This window comes from Hirundo rustica, chromosome 5 (assembly GCF_015227805.2).
Source record: "Hirundo rustica isolate bHirRus1 chromosome 5, bHirRus1.pri.v3, whole genome shotgun sequence".
Classification (NCBI taxonomy): Eukaryota; Metazoa; Chordata; class Aves; order Passeriformes; family Hirundinidae; genus Hirundo; species Hirundo rustica.
In genome coordinates, this window is record NC_053454.1 from 47,914,750 (window position 1) to 47,932,370 (window position 17,621).

A 17,621-nucleotide genomic window follows, 5' to 3' on the forward strand; every position below is an offset into this window, starting at 1 on the left:
GCCGTATGTTTCCAGCTGTGAATGATCTGTTGGTGGTACATTGACTGGTTTCTGGGGCTCTCTCTGCTCTGGCCTTTTATGGTGGGTGTTTTCTTCATTTTGCAAGGTCGGAGAGAACTGGCCAGCTGTGGGTCTGACTCACATGCGTGTGTAGCTGCTTGAATTTGCTATGTGGTGTGCACTCATTGAAAGCAAATGAAGCATGTGGAGTGCAGCATTTAGCTTCCTTTGTGCTGTGTTCCTCAGGTAACTTACTGAAGTTTTCCACTTGCTGGTAGTCAGAGGAGAGGACCATGCCTGTCTGCTCCTGGTGGCAAGGAAGTGCCAGCTCTCCTGGGGATTCACTTTGGTTTTCTTTCTTTGCTGTGCTTAGAAGTTGGTCCATTGTACTGAAGAGATTTTTCTGAAAGGGAAGAAATGTTCTGGGTAACCTGTGTACGTCAGCATTTTCTTTTTAGGGTGTTATTTCCTACACTGCTGCTTCTGCTGAAGCATTTCTGCGCTCTGCAAGGACAGCAAAGCAGAGGTGGCAATGTGTCGCATGCAGGTGGGACTGGGCTGCCTCTGCCCAGGTGAGTTGCCATGTCTTTGGCAGCAGAACTCAAGCACTCCCTCCCCTTCATTTTTCTCAAGGTGGAGGGCATCAGAGAGCATACGAAATCTCTCAAATAGTTCCACACCTCTAGCTTCCTGAAGTATTTTTAGAGTAATCTCAGAATTTGTCTGCTGTTCTCGAGGACATTAATAGATATTCCCAAAAATTATTAAATACTTTGAGGGAGAGGAGAGACAGCCATGAAAAGATGAATTTTAGAAACCATTTCCTTCAAGCACAGCTGTAGATAAGCCTTCGTGGAGGTCAAAGCCAGCAGCTCAAATCAAAGTTATATTTTAGTATTTAATGTTCTAAGGAAGCAAACAAAATAGCATGAAAAAACAATGTGAACAAAAGGTATCTTTCAGGCAACATTATATCCCTCACTTTATGTATTGAATATTTGGGATGCTTGCAATTGCCTAAGTAGGTTGAAGATTTATAGCTTCTGCGTGTCTCCTGGGAGCAGAGAAGAGGGGAAGCAGTGTGAGATTGGCTGATATTCCTATATGCTTTCAGGCTCCCACAGGCTGACTTTCCTGCTCGCTCCCCAAGAGCAGAGAGAAATGCAGCAAAAGGTAGCAGATTACCTATTGGACGCACCATTTATTTTCCTCCCTCACTGAACTCTTTAAAAGGACATTTATGGCTGGTAAGGCCACTCAACATTCACCTTAATCCTACCAAAGAGCAATAGAGTCATGTTTTTGTTGTTGTTAATAGTATCTTGGCATTGCTAATTGAGGAAAATCTTTCCAGTAAAGTCTGAATTATTTGTTCATAGAAAGGTAGACCTCCCTTCAGCCCTCTTTTTCTTCAAGCATCAGAATTTTGAAGCATTACCATGTGCAGTCAGGTTTGTTCAGTGAAGTATGCCAAATGCTTTCCCAGGCTGTGCTAGCAAGAGTGAAATAGTGCTGCAAGAACTGTCTCTCTCAGCTTAAAAGCCATGTAGCCTCAGGGCTTGTCCCTGCTGGAGGGAGAAGAGGAAAGAAATGCCAGTAAAGGGAGATTCAATTCTGCTGTGTTTGGATTTGACTTTGTAGTCTGACATGTTGCCAGGATGATTTGCCAGCTGCCTTTATTGATTCAGTAGGAACTTTGCTGGTGATTCTGGGCAGTCTCAGCTGCTGTGAAAAGCCTTAATTCTTGCTGTATCCTGTAGAGAGGAGTGACACTGGATGGTGTGTTGAAGTTCTTTGTCAGGTACATCAGAATATTTCCGTTTTGCCTGTACCACATACTCTTGGCTTATGGATTTTAAACAATATGTTTCAGTGTTAATGCCCAGCACTTGTGTTGACATATGACAAGTCGTAAGTTTGGTTTAAAAAAAATCAAGAATGTATAGGAATACGTAAAAGTCAGTGTACAAAATTTAGAAGATGGCTCATCTCACTGCAGTCTTTCAGCACTCTGCAAGAGGGCCAGGGGGAACATAAACTGGATTATGGTAGAGAAATACCTGTTTTCCATCTTATTTCTAGCAGCAAAGAAGTAGGGCAGGCTTAGCAGGCCCTGCCTAAACCTCTGTACAGTAGCTTGAAGAAATTTTTCCTTTAAACTTGGTGATTTTTACCTTTTTTGGATCTATTTTTATCATTCTGATATGTGGCAGCCCCTTAAGACCAGTCGTCTATATTGGATTTTACACATTATCCTTGCTTCCTAGCAAACCTGCAATAAAATTGATGTGAGCTTTTGGGAAGAAGGATATTAATTTAATTGCTCCCTGAATTCTAGTTTTTTTGTATTCGGGAGTCTGCACAGAGGTAGAGCCGAAGTTAATATACAGTGATACATTTTCTGGATTATTTTGATCCAACATAAATACACTACACTAAGGAAATAAAAAAGGGACCTAGGTTTGAGGATGAATGCTGTCAGGCAACAAGGTGTGTGTCCTCTCAAAAAAAAAAACAAAACCAAGAGATAACTGTGGAGAATTGCTGCTAGGAATAACAACAATTGAGTTGTTTAACCAGTATAATGATCCATTTGACCAGAGTACTTTAAAATAAAATTTAATTTTAAGAAATGCATCTATACTGGGTCTGACCAGTGATTGTTTCTCTTGACAACTTTAGCTCTGGCCAAAAGCATATGCTGGTGAGAAAACATACAAGAATGGATAAGCGTTCATTCCTGGCAACCAGTGCATTGGGACACTGGAGCCAAAAATCGCAACAGGGTTGTCATGCTTCAGAGAACTCTTTTTGTGCACAGACTTGTCTTTTGAATGCATTTATAGTCTTGAAATTAATGACATCCTGAGTCAGTGACTGCAGAATGTGGTGCTTGTTTTAACCATTTTTCCCAGACACAGATACTGTTATGTGGATCTGTGACTCTGCTGCCCTGTGATACAGGAATATCAGAGATAGCGTCATGGAGTTGCTATTATAAATGTTTCATGTGCATCTTTATTGTTCTTGCTATTTTATTTCCCTTTTCATTAACTCTGAGCTAAAATTCTGAAAAACTATCCACATTCAACTCCAAGATTTTTTTTAACTCTTTTTTTTTTTTTCCGCCAGTGGTAATGCTGAGTTTAGGATCTGTTGCTGAGAATATGCACTGAGTGGTCTAACACTCCATATATAATAATTTGCACTTGCACTGAGCTCTCCTGCTGGCTCCTTTCCTTGATAGTGTTCTTGAATTATTCTGCAGCTGTTTATAGTAATTTTAATTGCAACTACCAAGAACTTTCCTATTGTTTAGAAATGACCTGGAAGAGGAGATGGATTGCTTAGCTCCCAGCAGAGTAATTTATGCTGCTAAAGTCACAAACTTGTTTGCAATTTGCTATGAATAGACATTAGTGGTTATTAGCCTAAAAGATCTGCCGTACTTCAATGAAGAACTGTGCCTGTAAAGAAAGCAGAGAACCTCATCAAATGCTTTGGAAATTCAGTTACTCTATTAATAGCCTCACTCATGTCCACATAATTTTTGATTTCTTCAAAAGATGATAATATTTTTCTGTGGTATGGCTTTTTTCCCACAAAAGCTGTATCTATGGCTTACTAATTTTGTTATTTATTACTAGATTCTATTCAACATAGAAGTCAGTGGTCTGCAATTCTTTAGAACCCCAGAGCCCTTTGATAAAAATCGGTGTTGTGTGTTCGTTTGTTTGATAACAAGACTGGAGTCAGCAGTACACTACAATAGTTTGTCAATTCATGTTACATTGTTTAGGAAATACTGGGTTTATTTTTTTAAAAAAGGCAATTAGGCTATTCATGGCAGAAAATTCCAGCAGGAGCTATCATGCAGATTATCTGAAGTTAGTAAAAAATATCACTGTGTACTTGCCCTTTCTTTTATTCTCTTCTCAGGGTGTCTGGCGTTGGGCACTGCTAAGAGTTCAACGGAAATGCTTAATTTAGCCTTCCTGCTTCTGAAGTGGTCTCTTTTCATTTTGATCATGTATCAGCAGCCCAGCAGACTTTCTGGCAGGCATCCTACTTCTGGTGTTTGAAAAAAAATATTTCAATAGCAGCTTTCATACTTCAGTAAGCTGTTTCTCTAACTTGGGTTTTGGGGTTTTTCTCTTTATCTTATTATTTACATACACTTAGCTTGAATTAATGCTCATTTCTGTTTCCCTTGTTTGCACACCACCCTCTGCATTTAAAGAACATACATCTTACTGCTAACAGCATCTGGTATTTAATCATGCTGTCTTTCCATTCTTCACAGTCCCCCTTTTCAAAAGGAGCTCTCTCCTCCCTGTGTCTTCTGTTCTGTCAGATGCTCTGACTCTTCCATACACGTCATGATTCTTCCATGGACAGGTGCTCTCTGAGTCTTCCTTGGACATCCAGTACTTCTGTGTGGTTCTGCTGATGGCTTCCCCTTGTCCTTATCCTAAACAATCCTTGGCACATTTAAACTCTAGTAAAGTGGCTTTGATTTATTCTAGCAGAAGGCAGTCCTTCATGGACTCAAGTTAACAAAAGTTAATCCGTTCCAAAAATTTCATCCGGCTAATGAATTCAAGGTCATTGTTTTCTGGATCCTGCTTTTTGAAGGTGGGCAAGAATTTGTTTTAGTCAGTCCTCAGGAAATCACTGTCAAGCACCAGGACCTTGTAAATATGGTAGAGCATGATGTTACCATGACATCACAAACTTCTTCAGTGCCCTCTGGTGCCATCCATCCAGTCTCATGGACTTGTGCTGTGTGTATCGCATTTGCTGTGATACGTCCAGGGGTGTGGTCTCTGACTCACCTCTGTGGTGGATATTCTTTCTCTTCTGCAGGCTGCCCCTAGACTCAGGGACTTGGGAGGTGTGACAGCAAACCTTGCAAGTCAACAGTCAAGGAAATCAGATGTTGAGTGTCTCGGTCTTTTTTGTGTCCTTTGACACAAAATTTAATCTCTTTTATCAGTAAACTCATGTTTTCTTTAGTCTTTCTCTACGCTTACAAGCCCTTCTTGTCGCCTCTTCCATCTTAAGGATTTCAACTCTACAAAGCTTTGCCTTTAATGCTCTCTTCATTGGTTCAGGCAATATTTCTACACTCCTTCTAGGTAGCCAGTCCATGCCTCTACCTTCCCTACTCTACCTTCTGGAGTTCTTGGTGCAGCCACGTGGGTTTTCTAACATGCCTGTTTGACTTACTGCATGTGGGAATGGATGGCTCCTGTGTTTTGGGGGGTTGTCCTAAAAGATGCCATTCTTGGGCCCTTTTTGACAAAGTTGTAGCACCCAAAATCATTAACTTTCTATGGCAGATATAAGGAGACACAAATAATGCATGGAAGAATCAAAAAAGGAGAGAAATCTGCCTGATGGACAAAACCATTGATGACCACAGATGTAGAGCTCTGAGAAGAGGCTGTTTAGTGTATGGCTCACAGGAGCTACGCCTGGTTAGATAAGACCAAAGCAGTGCAAGACGTTCCAAGGAATCCGTATTCAGCATTTCTAAAAAATGCTTATCGATGATGCATTAGTTGCAGTAGCCTGTTCTTATACTAGTAGCTCAAAAGCACTAAGCATCGGTGTAAGGTTTCCTTTTTGAAGTCCACATTCACAGTAGAATACTCCAGTCCACACCTGCCATTTTCATTCCTGTATTTTGCTGGGTCTGAAACATGCTTATTGCACTTTTGAAGTCAAGAAGCATTTTCTTACAGTATATTTTAGGCGATGCACTATGAAACTCCGTTTCTCCGCTTAATAAACTTGCGCTACTGTAGAGCCCTTAAGCCAAGGATGTTCGTGGCGCTGATCAGATTTCATTTAATTGCCAAGGCAATTAACTGTGTTGGCTGAAAGAAAGATTAGAGCTCAACATGCTTTGCTCAGGCTTGATATGTTTTCCAGCCCATGGAAGACTTGCTTACAAATTATTCTTACTGACCCAGAAGGTTTTAGTCTTATGACTTTATTTAAGCTAGATTTTTTTTGACAGCTTCTTTTGACAAGCGTTGAAGGAATTTTATCCGGAATAGTTTGACTGGGAGAGGAAACGTCATTAATGTTTATGGCATGAGACAAATTAATCTCTTGCTGGATTTTTTTTTTCAGTATGACAATAAATAGCTGCTCTCTATTCACCAGAGTGAGCCAGAATTTCAGCTGCATCACCCACACACATCTGTCAGTATGATTGCGGTAGAATAAATATTTTTAAGTGTTTTTTCCTTCTGTGGATTATCTAGTTTGAGTTTTCCTTTATAAGGGCATTATTGCTGTTACAGGGCATAGCCCCTGGGCCATACAAATCTGTGCTTGAATAATTGGATCTGTTGCCACAGGTCTCCTTTGACTTTAAACAGAACAATGGGCAATGAGCTTTTGTTGAAAAACCTGAAAAGGTGACTCTTCCTTGCTTGAGTTGTGTGCATGTTGTGTGCATACAGAAATGTATTTTTGGACAACTGTTTTTGCAGGTCATTTATAAAACAAAAGGGAATGAGAAATGGCTTGTTTTAAAAAATTGCACGTGCAGTTTTGAAGTGTTTGTTTTATTTTTCAGTTATTTTTAGTATTAAAAAAAGGAGGGAATTCTTGCCAAAAATAGACTTCTGACTTCACTAAGAATACATACATGCATATCTGTGTGATAGCAAGGCAATGCTAGTAGCAAAGATATTTTTCCTATCATGGTTTGATGGTACAGGCTTAGACTCTTTTTATGGTCCAAATGCTATTAAAAATACTGAATTGTATAGAAAATTGTTAGGGCTAGACCAGAGTAAAAAAATACCAAAATCTTTAGCTTTGACTCTGGGTATGAAATAAGGCAGATGAGTCTTGGCTCCTCATTAGAAATGGACAGTCTTATTACTCTGGGCAAATAACGTGAATTTTATATGTTCTCTTACAGTAAGTAGTTACTTGTCCAGTCAATCTTGTTGTAACTAAGAAGATTGAATACAAAGGCTCTGGAGTGGGGCCTGCTTTCTTCAGGAATGCGATTAGTTCCTTAATTATAGCACTTTACAAATTACAAATTTGATACTGTTACAAGAAAAAGGATTTCAGTAATTACTTCTGGTATCTATATCATTGGAAATGAAACATTAGGGATTTAGTTTCATTTCACATGGTACCTTGGGAAAATCTTTTATTCCAATGGCACATAATACACTGGAACTGTTCTGTAACAAAGAAAACTAGTTCTATAATGTGCACATAAATTTTTGTGCACCTCAGTGAGAGCTGGAGTTGAGAATCAGGTGAATTATAGTGGTCACACTAAATCAAGAAGGCTAGCTTTCCACTGCAGATTATCAGCTGCCTTACTGCTGACAAGACTCCTGGAGGGGAAAAAAAAAAAAAATAATCCCAATTTTTAAATTGTAATTAGGCATGTATTGTGAGAACATCTCATGTGGTCAGGAAAGATTTAAATTCCAGGCACTCGCCTTAAAGGAAAACCCAGCATTTTCTGTTAACCTTTCAGGTCCCAGTAATGAAAACTGCAGAGAAAATGGATCCTTTGTCTCTTTAGTGTTGGCTGATAGCATTTCAAATGTTAAGTTTTGAGGGAGAAATAATTCACCCAAAGAGTACAGAGCAGTTGACAGGAGGCACCAGGTGTGTTATCCGTAGTTGAATTTACTTACCTCTCTGTGTGTGCGTCTGAAATGAGATGACCAAGCTCTGAACATGACCTCTTACTCAACAAAAACATATATATAGCATAGCCCCTGGAGTATATTTAAATTCTGACTTAAACCTTGACTTCAGTGGAAGGGCAGGGAAGAGTGTGAGCGATTTCCTGCAGCTGTTCGTGTGACCCTCCAGGTGCCAACTTGCAGCACAGAAATTCTGGGGCACATGGAGGAATCGTTTTGTCAAATGAGTTGTCATCTGAATGTGAAACTAAAAAATGAAATGTACTTCTTACGCTCTGTCTTGTTCCCGTTAACCAGACTGTACTCTGCTAGAGCATTCAAATAAATGTGCATGATGCAAGTTACAATGCAGTCCAGGCGAGCATGGGTAGGAATTCGAAGGTTCAATATCTGATGAGCAAGGCATGGTGGAAATACAGTATTTCTGTGGGACTGAGCTCACTGCCTTAAGTTTCTTTCTAGTTGTTTATTACATTAAGAAAAGCCTGTAAAAGTTTGATAAACCCAAAATTAGGCACAGCCTCCCTGCAATACCCGCAGTGTGTCACCAGACTGCAGAAGGCCTTGAGAGCTGTGAGGTCTTCTTCCCTTTAAACCAAAACAGGAAAGCAGAGGGGTTTTACTCCCTCTCCCTGTACGGGAGTTTCCCCTTCCCTAAGGAACCTATTTTAGCCACCTAGGTACCCCAGCTTACCTGCCCTGTGGTGTTTACTGCTTCAATTTTTTCAGTGTTGGGTAAGTAATAGTATGGGCTAGAATCTTGTGATGAGAAAAATTGCAAAGGTTTTTCCTTTCATTCTCTTGTTATCGCTGATGTTGGGTTTCTATGCAAACCTTGCCCTGCATTTGGATCGTGATGCTTTCGGAGGTTCAGTAGATATGGCTTTTGCTTCCAAGGGCACTAATAATAAAATGTAGTCACATAGCCTTGCAAGTTACTTCAGGAATGGAAATGGACAAAGCTTGTAGCTATTTTTAAAACAGCAAATGCTGTTTCAGCATAGGTTTAAGCTGTTTGGTGGTGTGTAATAGAGGTTTTGCCGCTGTCTGCCGAAGGGAAAAAAAATTATTCCGCGGATCAATCTATCCTTCTTGGATTGTCTGTTTACTTCTCTTCCAGAACCCCCGTTTTGTAAGTCCGCTACTATAATCTCATCGTGATGTTGCTGGTGCACAAAAATGCCCCACAAAGCTTCATAGCTAACAAATCCACTATTAGCGTAAGATTTACTTAGTTGTATCCCAAAAAAGAAATGCCCAGGTCTGCGATCTGTTTCTGTCTATTCTGTCTATCATAGCCTAGACTTAGGCCATGATCCCTCTGACTTGCAGGTGTTAAGCAGCCACACTCAGCTATGACCTTGGTGGTGTCAACCATGTAGGTCAGCAAACAGTTGAAGGTGTTTTGTGAAAAAAAATTCCCATCCATTTTCCTAGGGGTTAGATTCAGTTCACTGTAGTAGTCTTAATAAAATGGTGATTTGAAATAACAAGGAGCCCTGAATTTAGTATTAAAAGTATGTAAACAGCATGTTATCAGCTGGATGCGTATCTCCTTGTAAGATAAGAACGGGACTTACTAGAAAAGGAAACTGAAAATGAAATGAATCTCCTAACTTATTTTTGGGATTTGCTTGTGCTGGACTGTCTTGAAGAGTTGAGAAAAAGGCATGCACTATAAAGCAATTAAAATATAATTATACAACTATGAATTTCATACCACTTTAAATGAGAAATAAAATTCAAAATACAGTTAAAAACTGGGAACAGTTCTATATTAAAGAAGAGAAATTCCATTTTTTAATGTTGGTTATGATTTCAGGATAAATAGTAGAGACCTTCAGCTTGCAACAACTGATTAGCTTCTCAGGAGCTTCTTTGACTACTGCCTGCCCTCTTGGAGGAATCTGTGCTGGTACATTTTGGTCTTAGCACGCAAGTACGGTGCTTTAAAATCCAGAGGGTACTGATGTGTCCTTGGCAGGTGCAAGTTAGAGAGCTGACACAAGGAAAATAGTATCAGGATGGAGAGTCCTGATGCACAGTCATGATACCTCTTACTCCTTCTGAAGCTTAGGTGCTGATATACTGGCAGAGTCAGGGGTTCAGCATGGCAGGAAAAACTCTTCTGTTGGCTCAAGATCTGAAATTGCCCTCTAAGTATCTATCTGATGGGGCTCACCCTTAAATTGCTGTCAAGGTGTTCTCCTTTTTCAGCTGTTGCATTTTTGCTGGTGATGGGATTACTCTTCCAGGAAAAGCAGACTCCACTTCTGGCTTTTTTTAAGCCGAGGAAATTTGACTCTATACCTGCATCTTCAGTGGTAGCCAGCAGGGAATCTGTGTGGCCATCCCAGCCTTGGACCATGTACCCACAATCACCACTGTGGGGCCCCAGGACGTGCTAAGAGCAAGCCAATGAATAGAGTACAAAGCTGTAAGAGCAGAAATTTCCCCAAGCCACAGAGCACTCCAGCCCAGATGCTCAGCTTTTTGTGCAGAGGGTCTCCTGTAAAAGCACTCCTCTCTGCTGTGGCTGCTGCACAGCTTTGTGATTGAGCGATAAGGGACCTTGGTGTGACACAGGCTCCAGCAGAGCTGTTCCCTCCAGGGGTGGAGAGGGAGTAGAACTAATTCACATCCTAAGTATGCAGGCTAATAGACAGAAAAAACATTACTCACCCTGTTTCTCAATTAGATCACAACTGTGCCTTCTGAAGGGTTTCGTCTTGCTCCAGGGATGAGTCAGTGCTGTTTTTCCCCAGTAGTACCAGCGCTGATTGCAGAATGGAAAGTTTTTATTCATGGACTGATCTGAAGGTGATGTTTCCTTTCACCTGTGAGTTCCCCAAGGAAAGGGGCACAAAGAGAGCAGCTCTCCCCTGCAGCACTGCCCAGCGAAGGTGTTGCCAGCCCTTCATAAATCTGTGCACGCTTGATCCTCTTTCCCCATGCAATAACTCTTAACAGGGCTCAGGAAAAGTGACGTGAAGTGTCCAGAGGAAAGCCTGGCCTAAGGACGCTGCCTTGTCACTCCTGCTTATCTGCTGCAATGTGCCATCCTCTCAGCTCTTTCAATAAGAATTCAAAATACCTTTTCTAAGTGTTTTTGTTTACTAATTTGGTGCATAGTGTATTGCCACGGCTGGCCTGCAGGCTGCACCTGAAAGTGCACTGTGCTAAGATGTGGGATGAAGGGGATGAAGGACCCAGGAGATGAAGCTAGAGGTTGAAACATTCAAATCCTCGTTGTCACAGACCCTTCTGTACTTTGAATCTGCTTGTGCCAGTTTTCAATAGCTTGCAGCTTTCGCCTAAACATTCATATCTATTTTACCCTCTCTTTTAAAAATCAAGAGCATTCCTGGAAATTCAGTCTTTTTTTTTTTTTTTTTTTTTTTTTTTTTTTTTTTTTTGGTGCCTAAAATCTACAGGGAAACCTGTACTGTAAAATTCAGCTTCAAACACAAGGAAAGTGCCATTTATCGTTTCTTGGTATGTGGTTTGCCAACCACTGGATGTCAGTGCTGCTCCACTGAGGAAAGCTGTCCCTGCTTCCTTCCCTGTGGATGTGAAGGAGATGAGAGCTGAGGCTACTGGCTTTTGTCGCTCAGATACCTGAGCAACATTCACATTTATTGAAAGAAAACTGCCACAGAGATTAAAACATTTCTTAATTGCGCGTATCTAAAACAACTACTGTATTTCAAACCTCTAATTCTCCATTCAAGATGAGAAATAAGACTGTGCACAGGAGTTGCTGCCGTCTGTCAGAGTTTATGGGCTTGATGAGTCGGTCTGTGGGCTGTCTAATAAGTGAAATAAAGTGTCTGGACAAAGCTGAAAGCATGATCTTACTGGAGATATAAATGTAGTTCTTCACTGCTTGCAAATGGCACATTAACAACACCCGATTTGTGGAGATTTAAGTTGGCTATGTAGCAAAAAGCCTGTCTAGACCTCTGGGTTTATGTTTCAAAAATGTATTGAATACAGATCAAAAAATGCTTATAAATTGTTCATAGATGTATTGTTCAATTCAGGCTTTTGTAATAGCTTTGACTTTTTTAAATTATGCAGCGTTACTTACTGTCCTTCATTCTTATGCTCTTCACCATTTTGTTCCTAACGATGACTAACCTGTACTGCAGGAAGTGGGAAAAATAAGCAGCCAGAAAATTTGAGTTATTTTTCAAGGTTTTCTTTGTTTTTTGTCCTTGAAGGCAGTCTGAAACATTGTAGCAGTCCCTCTCTTTTTATGCAGAACTAAGCAAAGAAGTTTCCTAACTAAACTGCTGCAGGTGCCTGTCAGGAGCACGGTGCAAGCTGCATCAGCTCCTGCCTGCTCCTTTGAGACAGGAGGTGCTCTTCTGCCACCTTTCACAGGGAACCCTGAGCATTCAGCTTGGAGGCTGGTTTTATTGAAAGTATAAAGTATAACACCCTGTTTTCCTACCTTTTAACATAACCACATCACCAAAATTAATACTGAGAATGTAAGTGTGAAACAACACCGTTCTGTTATAAATCTGTTATTAAACGTATTAAATCTTCCTTTGACACGGCCGACTCAACACACCCAGGTAGGCTATTCATTTTAGCTCTGCAGATGGCTAAGTAAGTTGTTGACAGCTTAAATGCTTGTGCTACAAATGGAAGTAGTGCAATCTGTAGTCAGCTGGAATCTTTGAGAGGGGTCTGTGGAAGGAAGGCATCCGTGCCCTGAAGCTTTTAAACAGCCAGTCTAGCACTTTTTTGTTGGTAACTATGATTAGCTGCAGCTACTCCAGGTAGAAAAACGATCGAGCTGAGGGTTTTAGTCAGTAATTTGTACTTTTAGAGATTGTGCTGTTTCAGAGGTTGCTTACAGAGCACCTAAGAAACAAAATGCCTTATTAGATAAAATTTTGTTATGGTCTGTTTTGATTTTGTAATTTTCTTCTCCCACGGGGAAAAAAAAATAATAGTATATTTCTAGCAAAGTCTTTTAAAATTTTCTGTGAGGTGAGAAATTATTATTGATGCATTGAGAAGTGAAATGCATCCTTCACTAGAGAAACTCTTTAAATACCTATGGATCTGCTATGTGAGTTCTTTCCGTGTTTAGCTGAATGTAGTTTCACAAATTCCAGTGATCTCTGATGATTAAGGTAATTCTTTTCAAAGCAGCAATGTTTCTGTGCACTTAAGCTTTTTATTGTATAAAGAGGACTATAAATAGGGAAGTTTGTGCATCTGTAAGTTTAGAAGATTTTATTTGTCACTAATAATTTCTTAATACATGATAGCTGTCTTTGAAAAGTCAGAATCTCTCCAGTAGAGACTTTATTTGCTGAAAGATGAAAAAATGAAGGATTTTTCCCATTGAAATCAAAAGTGCTGTGTCTCTATGTTCAATGATAGGAAGTATATTACCCCACTGAAATTGGACCAGGTCTGAAACTTGTGCTTGACAGTCTTCTTTTCATTTCTTTTCTTTTTATTTTATTTGTATCTGTAGCTGTGAGGCACTAAAGCTGCATTACCTTTTATATCCCGTCTCTCTTAAATCTGAAGGATAGCTGTCAGCGAAGATTTCATTTGCACAAGGATGCTGTTAAGCAATTCTGTAAATCACGATGTGAGAACTAATAAAATCCACTCTTTTTACAGGTGCAAATACTGGCATTATGATGATAACCTGCTCACCTCCAGCGTTGTCATCGTCTTCCATAATGAAGGGTGGTCCACGCTCATGAGGACAGTTCACAGCGTCATCAAGCGAACACCAAGAAAATACTTGGCAGAAATTGTTCTGATTGATGATTTTAGCAACAAAGGTACATTATTAACACAATCCCTGTAGAAAGGGATTTTTTTTTTAAATTTTCCTGAAAACCAGATTTATTATCTGCCATGGTTTGAGTTGACTATGGGAGAAAAGATTGCTTCTTCACAGTCTTTGAGTTCTCTACCACAGTTTTTGGGTAGTATGTAGAGGAAAGCTGGAATAGCTAGTATTTGTCTTAGCTCTTGTGAAAACAAGTATTTTTTAAGATTACTCTTGACTTTGAAGAGTTTCAAAGGAGTTAAGCCTGAAAGGAGTAATGGGCTTCCTTTACTGCATATAAGAATACAGATGTCTCTTTTTTTAATTATAATAAAAATCTACCTAGGCTATCAAATTATTCTGATTAATTTTCAATATCTTTTTCATTTCTAACATCCTTTTTTTAATTAAATGTCACATTAAGCTGCTTATTGTTTCTTATGGAGGAGAGGAAGCTTTTAAGAATTTAAACATGTTTTAATTTCTGCCTTTCTTTGAGTCCTGCATACCAACATAAGGCCAGAGATTTTCTTCTTCCCTTATAATTTACATTCTGATCTTGGTTTGCAGTCAGGATGCATGTACTGTACTTCTTCTATAAATGTAAACATACCGTTTGGTTTTTTTTTTCCTTTCATGGTGGTATCATCAGCATTAATGCAATACAAGGCCGAATACAGAGAGGAACTGAAAGTGGTCTCCTAGAGATATAAGTTAATTGAGACAGAGGAAAAGAGACTGTTTAAACTACAAACAAATTTCAAAATGATGCATCAAAGCTGCACGTTCAGTAAGATTTTGTTGCTGCATGGTTCTTGAATAGATGTTGACAGAGAGAAAGAGTAGACACATAAAAAGATGATTTTGACTGCGTGGCACGACAGTCTCTTCTAGACAATGTTGATGATGGCTTTGAGCAAAGGCAGCTTTGGTCAGCGGCACAGGATACCCTCAGCTTTGTTTCCATAATAGCTGAATTCTGTAGTGGCATAGAAAACAGAAGACTGTTCTTCAACTCTCCTTTTTATTAAGTGATCTGGGATTCTCCCAGTTCAGTCTCATGGTAGCTGTTTTCTATGGGGGCGTTCACTACAAATTTTAAAAATTAAGTCATCACATAGTTGAGGTAGCGTTTTCTGAGTAAAAGCCACTATTGATAATAGTTATTGTGTGTTATTTTTTGCATCATACCTGTAGATAGGTAGGTATCATTTTCTGTTTGCTTTAACAGGAGAGCACAGGTTACCTGTATTATAAACTTGACTACATTTGGCTTAGTTTAATAAAGATACTAAATGCTAAATTATAGTCTCCTGTATCCTTTAACAGCTGTTGAGAATTTGGCTTAGCTATACACACATGCTATAAACCAAAAATATCTTCTCTCCTAAGGGATATAATTTTAATAATTCAGTCAGCAGACACGCTGTGTTTTTGCTTTTCAGCTAAGATCACAGCTTTCCTTCAGAGCTGTTCAAGGACTGACTTAGCTGCATAAAGTAACTGTGACACTGATTGTGTCTGGAATACTTACCAGATTTTTTACTAATGATAGGTCTCAATACTTGGGTTTCACATGTCTTGTAGCTGACTCTGTGCCATGTATATGTAGTTCATGGAATGAGTTTGTCTGGCATAACAACTTGTACTATTTTTCCAATATATGACATTTGTTAAAAGAAAGCAGTATGTTTTCAAGATTTTTTTTTTTAATATAGAACTTTCCTTGCTTTCTGTTCATAAAGGAATGGTTAGCAGACACAGCTAGCCTGGACCTAAGATCCAGCAGACCCTTAACTCTGTATTTCTCACACTTCTATTTCCCAGATAGCTTTCTTAAGTCAGAAAATTCAGTAAAGAAAGCTCGAGGTGCAGTTTTCTCAGGTATGAGTGACTGGTAAGACAAGCATGGACTGGAATTACTCTAAACACCTTGCTGCAATTGCACTAGTTCACCATAATAATTCTTCAAATTGCTTTAGGCTATTACTTGATAAATATAATTAACTTAATTTCATTAATTCAAATTATGTTCTAGATGAAAAATGGCCAAGAGAGCAGAATCTTGCTCTACTTCTTTCTCCCTAGAGAGAAGGGTGAACTAGTATGAGCTGCAAAGTGTGCCAAGCTGCCTGAAGAGTTCTCCAGTTGTTAGGAGAGCTGCAAAATACAAACACTCTTAATCACAGCAGAGCTGCTGGTGGCTTTTTGCTTTTTCAGCCAGAAGAAAAGTCATGCTGACAGTACACATACAGGATTTTCTTCTTCCCTACCTGCTGTCAGGCTGCAGACTTCATGTCTGCCTTTCCACCCAGCAGTCCACCTTATGGCCTTGGAGCCGTGTGCAGAGTGACACGTTCTGGACTGGGTAGATCTTTGCTCATGCTCAGTGTGACTGTCTTTATTTCTTAGCTGCCACCCTCTCGAGTGGTATGAAATTAAAATGGAACACAGCAGTTGCAAGCATTTCTAAAGGCTGGCTCCTGAAAATCCCTGCCCGTCCTTCCTTGTGAGAAATCCTCTTTCATCAGAAGGGAGTTACAGCTGGATAAAAACATATATATGTTACGTCTTACAGGGAGGAACAGTTGCAATGCTTGGAAAATGTCCTTTTCATTATAGTTCTTAGTATAAAGTCGGTTGGGAGCAGTACTTTTACTGAATAACACTCTTCCCCTTAATCTCTCCTGCAAACAGCAGGGTTTGGACTGTGGAGCACTGTGCAGAAATATGTGCTGAATTCTACTCTGGCGTTTTTTTTCTTTGTTGGAGCACAAAGAGAACAGTAACAAGAAGATTGCCAAGCTAATTGAATGATTCTATCTCCATTTTCTATGGAGACCTCTGTATTAATTCATGTGAGAGTCCAAGAAATGTTGCAGCAATTTCTACCACAGTGTCAATGAGGCCAGGCTGTTACACATGGGGTTTTTTTGTTGGTTTTTTTTTCCAGTTTTCTTCTGTTCTCAATAGAAGCAGTTTATTCTTCGGTGAATGCTGGCTGTGTGAAGGAAACAGCTGTTCTGGAAAGGCAATGAGAATTCATAAAACTGTATTTTCTAAAGTTTCCTACAATTACAGTTGTTCATATAGGTCTCCAACACTTATGTATTTGGGCACCAGCTTGCTTGTTTTCTGAAGGACAGAGGCCAATATCTTAGCTAGAACTGCTTTTGTAACCCGTGTACCTGTAAAGGGTGGCTGTGGGGTAAAGAATACCAGTGTTCCTAGTGCATTTAAAGGCTTTGTCTACCTTTTGTATTTGCTCATACATTCTTCACTGTTACCTGTATTTCCAACTGCTGCAGCACCCCACGAGATAACCAAAGGGGAAGCAATGAGCACAGGCAGGCAGCAGTATTTTTATTAACCTGTGTGATGGTGCTTGCCATGGGGAAACTGAAGCAGTGATCAGCACTTGTGTTAGAGCTGAGAGCCCCACCTTAACAGTGTTACAGTACAGGATACTCGCAGGCAGCAGCATTTTTCTAGGTCTCAGACTGCTGTCCAAAAATTGAGGGAAAAAAAACCTGCTTTCCTTCTCCTCCCCCTTTGTAATCTGCAGTGCCTAAGATCCTTTGGAGAAACTTTGTGTTTTTAAAAGACACTGGTTCATGCTTTAATCATGCACTTAGACATGAGAGGGGTACTCAAAGAGGGGAAGGCCAGATTGGTGATTATAATATTTTGAAAGGTAAAATATACAGTTTTGAACAAAAACCAGATTGCCACATGGCTGTTGACAGATGTCATAAATACACATTCTAGGTGAACAAAAGTTAATGCTGGCCAAACAATATTTTTGACTGTAGAAGTATCGGGATTTTTTTTTCACTACTGTCATGCAGGCTTTGTAGTATTGGAAGGAGGAAAATTTCAGCTTTCCTGTGGGAAATAGCACTTGCTGCTAACCCTGGCATGGTTTCAGATAATGGACTGCAAAGTCCTGAGACTTGTACTATAGAAGAGCTTTACACAATCAATATGACAGGTTTTTACAGCTCCCTCTGAGCCTTACATAGTTGAACATGTGATAAGTAAAACATTTGGCCTCATAGGCAGGAGAGCTGGAAATAACTTCAGGTTTTAAATCTTTAAAACATTCCTGACAGTCC

At 39.7% G+C, this 17,621-nt stretch overlaps 1 protein-coding gene across 2 annotated transcripts in view; it reads left to right on the top strand.

The window, feature by feature from the left end:
- The window catches only part of GALNT7 (polypeptide N-acetylgalactosaminyltransferase 7), a 70,833-nt gene that overhangs the window by 32,824 nt on the left and 20,388 nt on the right, over positions 1–17,621 (top strand). For both annotated transcript variants that reach the window (XM_040065623.2, XM_040065621.2), the window contains exon 3: positions 13,350–13,516. In XM_040065623.2, the coding sequence (XP_039921557.1) occupies positions 13,350–13,516 (167 nt within the window). The remainder of the gene's footprint in view (positions 1–13,349; positions 13,517–17,621) is intronic.